Here is a 14,102-nt window from a genome sequence, read left to right on the forward strand (position 1 = left end):
AAAAAAAAAAATGCATTGTGAGTGTGCATTGATTATTATATTTTATCAGTAAAAAAAAAAAAAAAAAAAAAGACAATCATACATTTTACCATGATTTACAGAAAGTTTATATATACCAAAAATATGTTGGCCATATTTAGAGCAAGCAGGTAGTTCCAGTCAGTTTTGCACTTCCCTCAAACATTAGTAGTAACCATGTAACCGATGGAGAACCAAATTGCAAATATGCTCAAAAAACGTGCAAAGAAGTAGCTAACACATGTTTCTATAAGCTATTAAGTATGCTTGTGTCATTTAAATGCACACACACAATCTCTCTGCATGTGACTAATTTATAGTGAGGACTATCTAACATGTCATAACTGATGAAAACAGAAAAAGCAGGATGTATCGGTTTCATGTCACATGGTTCTTTGCCTCCACGTCATGCATTTAAATCCATAATGCACAGCAATCCTTTGATTATCCCCTACATGTATTTCAAGTATAGATCAGAGTGTGTAATTTCATTTTTACATAAATATACCTACCTACCTTTTACACTGAATGATGAATGTTTTCTTACTTATATTTTGGCATTTTATTATAACTTATCCTGAAACATAGAAATGTAGATAATTTCTACGCATGGGACTTCCCACCTTTGACACATGTGTATGTTCAGACTCACATTTAAAAACCTGGTACGTTCATTGTGCGGAAGATCTTTTTGAAGGCTCCTGGTATTGTTCCGACTTCACCTTCAACTTGAGTTACTTGTTCCTCCATTGCATTGACATTGGCTCCGACCATTTTGACAAAGGCCTGAGAATGAGACCATACACTTGACATAACAAAAGAAAAATGCTTTATATCATTATGATTTAAACACCAATTCAAGTTAGTACCTCTAATTGTCAATTTTCCTATAAATCTCTCTCATCTCTTCAGATTTCCTTTTTATCTGTGGTAGGTTTTCATTCACCACCTGCGAGGTGTCATTTCGAATCTATTAAAAAAAACAGGTTATTGTCTAACTTTCTATGCATTTACAAAATATGCAGAGTTATCAATTAAACTCATTTGGCCACATAACTTTAAACAAGAAGAGTTAAATATGTGGAAAAAGTTTATTATGAAAATTGTCTTGAAACTTTGTGCTGATTTGGATATTTTTTCCATTAGATTTATACATTTACCTTTATTCTAATAATACATATCTCATGTAAAGGTCAGTCATTTCCATTAAAACATTTTAATAACTTCACTTTGGTCAGTTTGAATCTAAGCAGTGGTTTTATTTATTTATTTTTGATTATATGGTATTAAACATTTATTTACATATTTTTATTTCACGTTTTTTTACCAGTGTAACAATTTTTGTTTTAACAATTTACATTTAAATGCTATTGCTATTCTTTAAATACGTCCTATAATCATTAATTTTAATTCTAATTCTAATAATAATAATAATAATAATAATATCTATAATAAATACTTTTATTATTATTATTATTATTATTATTATTAACTTTTAACATCAGTAACTTTACATAATGTTTATGGTTGCACCTCTCTTTTGAAATGATTATTTCAGTAAATTTATGAACTTTCACATTACATATCTAGGAAGATATCAAGGGCAGGCTGCATATTCATACGTTATAGCTACTCAAACTTAGGGCTGATTGATTTGGCCTTTAATTCAAACATTTTAGCTCGATTACAATTAATGAACGGTTATTTTATTTATTTATTTTATGTTTTTGCCCTCATAGTTTACTGACAAGTTTTGTACAGCAAATATGCTCACATATTACAAGTGAGACATTTTTAATGTAGGGTGGATTACTTGACTTTAAAATAATTTAAGTAAACGCACACTATCTATTATTATTTTTTGAACATCATCGCTAACCAACTGAAATAACAACACACATTCTCTAAAATACCGCACTCCTTCGTCACTGCTAACAACCAACCAATCACAAAGCTTGTGCTACGAGTCATTGTGACGTGTAAGTAAATTTTTTTGAGAGGTGTGCGGGTATGCAAAGGCTGCGCCGGACTGTACACGTGCCCTTGGCAGAAGTATAATATCATTATAATTATATAATAAAGTATAAATCACAATAAAATAAGTATAATTCAGCCTTAATAGAGTAGGGTCACGTGACTCAACACACGGTAGGGAAAGTAATTGAAACAAATTGACCTGGAAAAATTAGATTGATTATAAGTTCTGAATGTCAATTTCGATTAATCACCCAGCCCTACTAAAATTTAACATTAGCAGAGATGAAGTTTGTATGGAGCAGCACTTTATGTAAACCTCCAAAACACTGAAAACGTTGCTATAATGAGCTGCTCACAATAAAGAACAGTGCTGTGATTTAATAAGCATGCTAAACTGCCTTCTTTAATGTTGTTAGAGAGTAAAGTGTTTTTAGAAATTTGTCCACGCCGATTTGTACCCACATTTGGCTAATTTTTGTGTTAAGTTTACAAGAACAACAATGCTGTTAGTGTTTAATACACTGTAAAAATGCTGGGTTACCCACAATCAATTTGTCTTGGGAAAACATGATGGAATTAAGTTAGATAATCATTAGCTTTTACAAATTTAAATGGATTAAACATAAAGCAACGTAATCTCAAGAATTGTGTTGATTTAGCTCATTTTGTACAAGTAGTTTGAACAAGTTACAAAACTAATTTTTTCGAGTGTAGTGAATTTACAATTTTGCACATAATGAGTGTGGCTACACATAAAATACTTTACAAGACTACACAAAAAGGGGACATGTAAAAATCTAAACCGTAAGATTAACATTTAAAATGCCAACTCATCGATCTTACCATATCAAGCATACCAACAAACTCATCAACTCTTGTAAGCATTCCTCCAGGCTTTTCTCTAAGCACAGGACCTGCACAGCAAAAGAAAAAGGAAACACGATAAAGTCAAGAAAAAGCACATGACATACTGTGTGCATATTATACTTGTGTGTGCATGTGACAGTAATGTTAAGAGAGATGAACGGTAACCTGACTGCCTTAAAGAATTCATAAAGCAGTCAAGTGTAAACAATTCAACACAATTAAGTCAGCAGTACAGAGAACAAGTCAGGCTTTATTTAACCCATATCATGCTCCACTAATTAGGCTCCATAACAACACTGAGGTTAAAGATGAATGGGAGAGACTCTGATGGGTCAAAGACAAAACAGTTTCTTGTCCATTTAATGGATGTCACCAAAATAGTTACTACGCATTCTTCAATATATGAGGTATGGAATAACTCTGCACACAATTAACTAACTACATACAAATCTGAATCAATTCAGTTCAATTGATCTTAATTTATATAGCGCTTATACAATGTAGAAAATTGTGTCAAAGCAGCTTAACATAGACGTTCTAGTAAATTGAAACTGTGTCAGTCCAGTTTTCAGAGTTGAACTTCAGTTTAGTTCAGTTCAGTGCGGTTTTAATATAACTGCTGAAGTCCACACACTGAAGAGAAATCCATTGATGCGCAGCTCCATAAGCCCAAATCCAAGTAAGCCAGTGGTGAGGAACAAAACTTCACCAATTGCCGAAAGTGAAAGGGAAAAGAAACCTCAAGAGAACTAGGCTCAGTTGGGCACGACCATTCCTCCTCTGGCCAAACTTCTTGTGCAGAGCTGCAGTCTAGGCGCTGGAGAACGCTAAACGTCCATCATGAATCGGCTTTCTTTATGGTAAGGAACTTAATAGTTCTACCAATGATTAAGCTGCTCTCATTGTGTCCATCACAGTCAACATAAGTTTCTTGTTATTAAAGTCATTATTTGGTTTTGGCAAAAATAATGCTTCTCATTGAAATGAGCAAAAGTAATTGTTTGTGAATGGGAAATCAAGTAACCATAGTGTACTTCATTTATAACTGTAACATTGGGCTCATTTTGTATTCATTTGTGAAGATTATGATTTGATGAACAAAAGGTGTAAAGATGAACTGAGGTGGGGGTTATCATGCTCATTTTGATCAATCCCATTAGTGGTTTTTGAGCGTCCTGTGTTTAAATCCCAGCTCACACACCTTTCCCGATCTCTCCAATTTCGCTTCATCAACTTCTCTTCAACACATTTCATCAGATTGTGTGTAAATGATCATCATTGCTATTTTGAATTTACTAACCACTAATGTTTTAGGTTGCAGACATTTGAGCACAAATATATTTGCTAGCAAATCATTTGGTGGATAATCACATTAGTGGTTTGTAAAATGAAAATAGCAGTGATAATCATTTACACATAATCTGATGTTTTGTGTCATTCACACCAGATGCACAGTTTAGGTTATTAGAAAGTTTACATTATAATTCTCCCAGTTAAACAGCCACTTACTTTTATGTATTTTGGGAGAAGTTGATGATTTTATGTGTTGTAAATCCAGCAGCTCTAATCTCTCCACTGCAGCACATGCGGTAGTATCATGTGAAAAATTAGACAAGCAAGAGCAATGTTTGAAAAAACCTTAACGAAACTAGTTCCAACTTGGAAGTACAACAAACTCATAAGTAGTTTGGTTATACAAAGTTCTTTAAGTACTTGGTCTAGGATTTGTATGAAAGCACATTTGCTTAACACTTAATAACTCTGAATGTAAAACATTTTATGATCAGCCCCTTAACTTTTCTTGATTCAGAAATATTTTTTTGCCAATAATCCAAATGCCAAGGGGGATTACAAAAACCCAAACAAACTTATGCAATGTTGTTCTTTTAAATCTGTTGTTTCCTTCATAGCACCCGGCAATTGTCATTTACTATTATTCATTCATTCATTCATTTTCTTTTCGGCTTAGTACCTTTATTCATCTGGGGTCGCCACAACGGAATAAACCACCAACCTATCCAGCATATGTTTTACGTAGCGGATGCCCTTCCAGCTGCAACCCATCACTGGGAAACATCCATACACACTTATACACTATGGACAATTTTTGCTTACCCAATTCACCTATAGCGCATGTCTTTGGACTTGTGGGGGAAAAACGGAGCACGCGGAGGAAACCCACGCCAACACAAGGAGAACATGCAAACTCCACACAGAAATGCCAACCGACTCAGCCGAGGCTTGAACCAGCGACCTTCTTGCTGTGAGGCGACAGCGCTACCCACTGCACCACCATACTATTATTATTATTCCTTTGATTGACAACAGGCCAGTGTAGAATCACAGCAAGTGAAGTGGGAAAGAACAATGAGCCATGCTGACACATATTGTACAAAAAATTTTCACAGGTTTTTTTTTTTTTTTTTGACTGTCTACACTATTGGGGATATACATTTGGAAACCAATTTTTTTTTTTTTTATTATTATTTTAACATTTTGACCTTCCATCCACACAAAGATGGCACTTTTGTCTAGACAGAACAGAGCTTTTTGTGGATAAAGCCGAAAACTGAGGTATTTGAGAAGGAGGCTGCGTTTAATCTTGTGATGCATGTTGAACTGACAGACATCCAATACACTAGTATGTGCAAGTTATTAGCTCTTCATTTTCATTGCGATGCGTTATTGCTTTCTACAATCTTCTTCACTTTTATTACAGAAGAGACGACAGAAATGTATTCTCAATTGTTGTTCTGTGTGACTGTTACATGCACAAATGCAGTGAGATTATATATCTAGAACTTTCTTAGCATTTCAGTGTGGATGAGACACTTCTGGAAAAGGTTTTAAAATGCTTGTGTGGGCAGAGAGCATTTTGACACCATGGGCCCTATCTTACATTCGGCGCAATAAGGTGCAAGACGTGTTTAGCGCGATTTGTTCAGACCAGCACAACCTTAATTTTCACATTTTGCACCACGCTGTTTAAATAGAAAATCCATTTGCACCACTTTGTGGACTTATGGGTGTGCTGGTCTAAAATAGAGGCGTGTTAAAGGCGCATCGTTGGCGCTATGCTATTTTGAGGTACTCAAATAGACTGCGACATAGATCATCTAAAAGCAGGTCTAAAGTTCAGCACAGAGCGCGTTAGTTGTGCGTCTATGTGGGTTCAAATGCTTACACATTGCTTAATATACACAGGATGTAATACACAAATATCATTACATATGAAAAAAATTAAAGGACAAAATGTTACAAAAATAATTATTTTATACAAGTATAAAAACCACTACCTCCATGCCTTCATCTCAGTGGGCTTTTTCAGTGTATTATTGACAATTTGTATAATGTTATCATTATTAGCAGTATTATTTACTATATGCATATTTATATTTGTTGTCATAAAAACAAGTTTATATTTGTCCAACTGTCAGGTTTTGGAGATGTGTGCATCACTATTTGGGGCATAAGAATAGGACGTGTGTTTGGATATAACTTATAACTGTTATGATTGTTTATTTAACCGTTTGCTGGAATTTAGAACTTAATTTAGAAATAGTTTCAAAACAAATCTTTACGCTTAACAAGCTAAATTTAATATGTGGGCTAATGGATGTCTTCAGCGGAGTGCGTACAACACTGTTTCCTTATCCACGTAAAGGAATAAAGGAATAAAGAGTTAAAGTAAAGAGAAAGAGAAAGTAAAGAGGCTGAATGGAGGAGGCTCGTTCTTTATCTTCGGCCTGCAGATGATCTGTTTAACTGTTTTCTCGCTAGGGAAACATTCACGTTATGCTCAAAACACACCCATAACTCATTAAGAAAATAAGCACAACCCTGTTAGACCATGCGCCAGCGGCAAAGCATATTTTTCCATCCTTAAAATATTAAATGTGAATTCGAACACGCCCTTAATGCTTTTGCGCCATTTGCTTTAGACTTTGCGCCTAGATCATTTAAATAGAGCCCGATGTATCCATATTAATTTAACTTTTATTGATGGTGGACTCATAAACTGGTGTCCAGTTTTCATTTCCCCTAAAGTCCTTTGTGAAAGGACCTACTTTTGAAATGAGTTTTGTTAGGCAACCGCTCCCAAGCAAAGTAACAGTGGTTTTGAAACAGAACGTTTTGTCATCCAGAAATAGTTTTGTAATTTTATCTAGCCTAGTTAAAGTGAACTTTCTGTGCCAGACCAAGTGTCATATTCTTCAATAGGGCAGAGGATGCTTAAAATCACATGATGTTAGTTGAACTGAAACAACTGACTTCAATTACCTCTTTATATAAATTGAGAAAAATCACAGATGTGCACTTCCATTCTCAATCTCAAACAAAATGTTAAATGTACAATATGCTTTAATGTAAAAAAAAAAATCCACTGCATAGTACACACAACAAATTAAGTTTTGACCTTTAATGAATTTTGTGTATACCAAATTTGTTTTCATAAATGAGAAATAAATTTTAGTTATTAATGAATCATGACTTGCTTGAATTCAATTTTACAATTAGTTGGTAAAGGCTTTTTGACAGTCAGAAAAATAACTATAATGTTCTGTTGATGATAAGCACATGTTGCTTTTGTTGTTTTGTACCATTTTAAAGTTTTTATATACATCATTTCTTTTGGTTCGTTTGGTCATTACCAAGAATGAAAATGTATACATTTATTTTTGATTTGCCTATAGTCTTCAGATACCAAATGTGATTTCATGACATATATTCTGTGTCAGAACTTATATTTAAAGTGATGTTCTGTGCTGGGCTGAGTACACTCATTGTGCGCATAAACATGAAAATTTGTGAAGAACTTGTAAAGTGTGTGGAGTCAAAAGAGCACTAGCAGTTTTACCATCACACACATAAATAAAGACCTGCTCTAATGAGACACATTTCTGATAGGGGAGAGCGATGACTAAAGAAACACGGGACGAAAGTAACCAAGCGATTTTCTCGAAGCCCTGACAACATTTGCTTTCCAGGCTATAACAGCACATACTGCATGCAACTCGTGATGGAGCAGTCAAACATCGTAATTTTGGGACTGTATTCCGTGGTTAGGTCAAAGTGCAAAAAATAAATTATTGCGGTTCTTTTTTCCTTAATACAAGTCATTTTATTTTCTTCACGTGTCACAGTAATGATCAATCTACAGGTTATTTAGTGCAATAGCACATCCTTCAGTTTGAAATGTCTTGAGTTTTTCGGTTTAAAAGTAAATCAGGTTTAAATGGCAAGAGTTCCTGTGTGGATGAAAGTAACACTGTTATTTATGTCCCACTGCTAAGAGACAAACCTTATTTTTCACATCCACATTAGAGTTTTCAGTGTTTTGATTAATGCGTTATGAAATTAATGCATATTGGCAATAATAATAAAAAATATTCAAAAATTGAATAAAATTAAGGGCAATGCAGTGACGCAGTAGATAGTGCTGTCGCCTCACAGCAAGACGGTCGCTGGTTCGAGCCAGAGATGCGTTGCGGCTGGAAGGCCATCCGTTGTGTGAAACATGTTAGATAAGTTGGTGGTTCATTCCACTGTGGCGACCCCATATTAATAAAAGGGAATAAGCTGAAAAGAAAGTGAATGAATGATAAATAAAATTTACATTTTGTATTGTTGGATTGCTTTGGAAACATTTGATGGAACTGAAATTTAAAATAAAAATGCCGTTGAATATTTCTTTTTGCAAAAATAAAGGGCAAAATGTTTGCAATTAACATTAACAAGGTCTTAGTCAGATATATTTACAATAAACAAAATTTAGCCAGTAAGTCTAACAAATATTGTTGTTACTTTTGACCCATTTGTATGTTTCGTCCCTGCTGATGGGGTCAAAAGTAACAATGTGCAACTTTTGTTTAAAGTGAAGTTATATTGAAGTTGTTCTACATTGATACAAAAAACGCCTGATTTTAATAGTATTAGTATTAAATAGCATTTAATAATTAGGTTTTATGAAAAATGTTACTTTCATCCCTGCTCTCCCCTACTTTTTTTGAACTGCATTATACAACACTGTTTCTTTACAAAAAACAGGTATTTAGTTTCACATATTTTTAAATAACTTTAAGTAGTAGGTTACTTTACATATTACTTAACATGATGCATTCATACTTAAGAATTAGGGCTGCGCAATATATAGTTTCAGCATCTATATCACAATGTGCAACTCAATGTGCAATAGTCACATCGCAGGATCTGCAATGTCATGTTGGAATTAATATAACTGTATAATATAATATAATAGTTCATGTGGGTTTCCTCCGGGTGCTACGGTTTCCCCCGCAATCCAAACACATGCGCTATAGGTAATTGAATAAACTAAATTGGCCTTAATGTATAAGTGTGAATAAGTGTGTATGGGTGTTTCCCAGTACAGGGTTGCAGCTGGAAGGGCATCTGCTGTGTAAAACATATGCTGGAATAGTTGGCAGTTCATTCCGCTGTGGCGACCCCTGATGAATAAAGGGACTAAGCTGAAGGAAAACGAATGAATGACACATTTTAGCTTCTTTTATATCTAATGGAAGAAATGTATGACATAGCATGTAACTTGCAATTCAACAGAAAACTACTGTCAACAACTGACTACTGTTCAACGGAGTGACGACAACCATCTGGGTGATTTTATAACAAATATATGAAGATATTATATCATCATATGTCTAATATCAAATGTTACATTTTCTTTATTAAAACATTTGTTGATGAAAGTTACCTTATCATTTACTCTTACTGTGTGATTTAAATTTTTGGGAGTTTTCTTTCACCTATTGACTTAGATAAAATATATAGTGGTCAATGGGGTCCAGCTACTAGCATGTTGTTTTCGAGAAATCATCTTTTGTGTTGAACAGAAGAAAGAAACTCAAAGTGTCAAACAAGTGAAGGGTGAGTGAATGACGGGACTATTATGTATATTTACATTAAGAACAAGATTTTGCTGATTCATTATTGCTATTATATGCTTTGTTTTATTTAATAATCTAAAGAACAACACGCTTGTTTATTCATTATTACTGTAAGGCATTATTCTTACATTCAACATTTACTTAATATTTACAAATGTATTTAAAATTAAGGACATTTCCTGACCTGCTTTTATTATGTATGGTGTCTGGTGATTGATACACGATAAACAGACATCCCACCTAACGCTAACGTAAATTGTAAATGATATGTCTGGCCTCTTACCTCTTCTTCAGCACTGGCTCTGATATAAGAGGAGTATGTGAGTGCTGTGTGTCTGAGCAGCTCGTCGTCCTGTGTCTGCTCGGGCTCGCTCTGCTCCTGGTTCTCTCCGGCTGCGGAGCTCGGACTCTGGGCCACAGCAGCGCCAAAGCTCGGGCTCTGGGACACGGTTCCGCTGCTCAGGGCCTCGCTCACCATAGACAGGCTGCTGGCGCTCTGGGACACGATGCCGCTGTCTCTGCTGACCTCTGCGCTGGACTCTTCGAGCGGTGAAAGCACCGCCGCCGCCCTGTCAAAGCGATGCTCCATGTTTCAATTCCCACAGCACTGCTCTTGTTTATGTGGAAGTGAATGAAGTGCTGCTTGTGCGCACGCGTGAGTTTAACGACCAATCAGAGAGCGGGTCGGCCACATGTTGGTCATGTGATATTAAGGGTCAAATGACTTATCAAACTTAAAAACTTCTGATTTCTTTTTAATGTAAACGATTTTATGTCAAGACAACAAACAAACAGACACACAGAATCAGATTCATGTACTTTAGGTACCTTTTAAAAAGAACGCCGCGTACCAAATTCTTGCACTTATTAATAGCCTACTATTCAATATTACAATAGTAATTTCATTGAGATATCAATTACCACAGCGGAATGAACCGCCCACAAACACGTAAACAAACATAAATCTCAAGACTAGCCAAAGAGTTTAATATTTTTACTCTTTCTGAAAATAATGATGTTAGCTGACATTTAAAATGTAACAAATATATTAGCCTATACAGCTTTAAAATATTTAAGGATGTATAAATATCAGTGCTGTTTAAACTATGTCTGAAATATATTTTAAAATAAAGTTGAAGTATAATTGAAAAAAATATATATTTTAAATAGGCGACGCGGTGGTGCGGCAGGTAGTGCTGTCGTCTCAAAGCAAAAGGTTGCTGGTTCGAGCCTCGGCTGGGTCAGTTGGCGTTTCTGTGTGGAGTTTGCATGTTCTCCCCGTGTTGGCGTGGGTTTCTTGCGGGTGCTCCGGTTTCCCCCACAGTCCAAAGACATGTGCTATAGGTGAATTGGGTAGGCTAAATTATCCGTATGTGTGTGAATGAGTGTGTATGGATGTTTCCCATGTGTGTGAATGAGTGTGTATGGATGTTTCCCAGAAATGGGTTGCAGGTGGAAGGGCATCCGCTGCGTAAAACATGTGCTGGATAAGTTGGCAGTTCATTCCGCTGTGGCGACCCCAGATTAATAAAGGGACTAAGCTGAAAAGAAAATGAATCAATAAATGAATATTTTTTAAAATAGCTTATATCTTTAATGTAAACATATGGGTAACACATGAAATTACAATTATTTTAAAGTATTAAAGTATGCTAAAACCATAATTGAGTATTAAATCATGGTGTATGAGTAAATCATGGTGATTTGAGTAAAATCATAGTGTAAATACTGTTCTATTACTTATATACTTTTAAATAAATTAGGGTTAGGGTTAGGGTAATAAGTAATAAATGACAAAAAATACAGTAATACAGTAATACATTGGAAAATACAAAATTGTCCAGATTTTCTTCTCTTCCTAAACCTCTTTCTTGTACAGGACCAAACACTAAATAAGGTGTTTGGTGTGTCCTTGTCCCATCTGAGGAAGAACGGTCAGATAAGGCATGGGCTTCCCTTAGCACTCACACACTTAGTGGGCTTCCTGGAAAAGCATGGTGAATGCTGTGTGTTTGACAGTGTTTCCATATGTTTGTCACTTATGCTGAGACTGTAAAATACATGTTCGTGTTTAGGCCTCAGTACTAACGGCCTGTTTAGGCTTGGTGGGGAACACCTGCACCACCATGAACTGAGGAACTGTTTTGATAAATGAGGATTTCCAAAGTTGAACATTGATGATGTTCATTCCTCAGCCTCTGCATTGAAACTTTTCCTCAGTGCACTTCCCGGTGGCCTCATTCCTGGGCCACTCATGATTGAGCTGCTGGATGTGTTCATGAGTAAGTCAAGTTGAGATGCTGATGAGTGAACATTTAGTGTACTTGCTCCACATCCAAATAGATCTATAAAAATCCTGAGATCTTTGTCTTGTCGTTTTCAAACTGAGAAAACGTCACCAGGCAGTGATAAAAATCCTGGACACCCTTCCAGAGGAACGTTTTAACATCCTGTCCTATTTAGCTTACTTCCTGTCCTGAGTGGCTGCAGAGAGTCATGACAACCGCATGACCACCACACCAACCTGTCTATAGTGTTTGGACCAATCATCTTTCAGTAAGTTTATACTTGTATTTAACTGATGTTGTGTGTACTTTAGAGACGTAGCTTCAGAAGTGTCTTACATTTGTAGGATCTGAGAAGAGTCCGAGATCAGTCTGATGGAGCATACAATAAAGACGGATGTCTGGTGCATTTATTAATGTGACATGTTTTTGTTAACTGTGTGTGTAGTGTTCCACAAGGCCCAACACAGCTTGAGGAACAGAAGATGTGCATCAGTTTCACAGAGTATCTTCTGGACAACCTCAAACATCTACCCTCACGCATCTGTCAACAACACAACAGTGAGTTTTGATTCATGTCTATTTCTAATGATAACATCTGTGTGTGATGGGTTTGTAATTGTATCAGAATGTTGTTAAATTGATGAAATGATGATAATTAGTCTTTGGTTTGGTTCATAAGCGAGAGATTCAGAAATGTGTTTGTGTATGAGGAGGCAGACGGTGTGTTTGAGGAGAGAGGCAGACAGTGTGTTTGAGGAGAAAGGAGACATCACCATTGAACAGTGTGTACACTGCATCTCACAGAGAACAGGTACAGATGCTGAACACAAATACACACAGCAGACGGATGCTGTTCAGATCAAACACACCCACAAATGTTCACACACAGTGTTATAATAAATGATGTTTTGTGAAGTTCTAGTCGTAATACTTCTGCTTGTGGTGTGTCTGTCTGTTTCTTAAAGGTCAAAGCCACCAAAGTTTGAACGACTTGAGCATCTAAAAAAAAGATTAACGAATTTTTGGAGAAGGTTCAGCTCATGCACTGGCAGGTACAAAGTTCAAGATTTAAAAAGCATTTTTATGTCTGCTGGTAAAAAAATATATAAAGACTGATTTGTTGTTGATTATGAAGTTTAGAAATGTAAGTTCAATTTTGAGTTAAGAAGTTATGATTAAAGATTAACAGATTTCAAATCCCCTATAAAGAGAGTGAAGAGCCCTCTGAAGCCGGTGATGGACAACCACAGCCAATAGGGGTCACCGGAAACCAATAGTGAGGGCCAGTGATGGTCACCTGACAACACAGAGGGTTGGTGAGGGTCATCTGAAAACACTGAGGAATGGTGAGGGTCACCTGAAGATACAGAGGGATGGTGAGGGTCACCTGAAAACACTGAGGGATGGTGAGGGTCATCTGAAAACACTGAGGGATGGTGAGGGTCACCTGAAAATACTGAGGGATGGTGAGGGTCTCCTGAAGATACTGAGGGATGGTGAGGGTCACCTGAAAGCACTAAGAGATCGTGGGGGTCACCTGAAGATAAAGAAGGTTGGTGTGGGTCACCTGAAGACAATGGGACTAGTGAGGGTAGTGAGGATAGAACAATAAATGGACAGAATGATGGATGGATGGATGGATGGATGGATGGATGGATGGATGGATGGATGGATGGATGGATGGATGGATGGATGGATGGATGGATGGATGGATGGGATGGATGGATGGATGGATGGATGGATGGATGGATGGATGGATGGATGGATGGATGGATGGATGGATGGATGGATGGATGGATGGATGGATGGATGGATGGATGGATGGATGGATGGATGGATGGAGGATGGATGGATGGATGGATGGATGGATGGATGGATGGATGGATGGATGGATGGATGGATGGATGGATGGATGGATGGATATAGATAGATAGTCATTATTCACATTAAATCAACATAACCTTAAACTTGAATGTTGCAATAAGCAAAACTAACTAGCCAAACTAAGAATGCAAAGAACACACAAGAA

At 36.3% G+C, this 14,102-nt stretch overlaps 1 protein-coding gene across 1 annotated transcript; it reads right to left on the reverse strand.

The window, feature by feature from the left end:
* Window positions 1-889: 889 nt before the first annotated feature.
* bloc1s4 (biogenesis of lysosomal organelles complex-1, subunit 4, cappuccino) lies at window positions 890-10,416 on the reverse strand. Its single transcript, XM_056479190.1, is given in 4 exon segments — window positions 890-988; window positions 2,839-2,882; window positions 2,885-2,909; window positions 10,069-10,416. Coding segments are annotated over 4 exon segments (474 nt in total). The 5' UTR covers window positions 10,375-10,416.
* Between the last annotated feature and the right edge of the window lie 3,686 nt (window positions 10,417-14,102).

Source organism: Danio aesculapii, chromosome 19, assembly GCF_903798145.1.
Source record: "Danio aesculapii chromosome 19, fDanAes4.1, whole genome shotgun sequence".
NCBI classification, from domain to species: domain Eukaryota; kingdom Metazoa; phylum Chordata; class Actinopteri; order Cypriniformes; family Danionidae; genus Danio; species Danio aesculapii.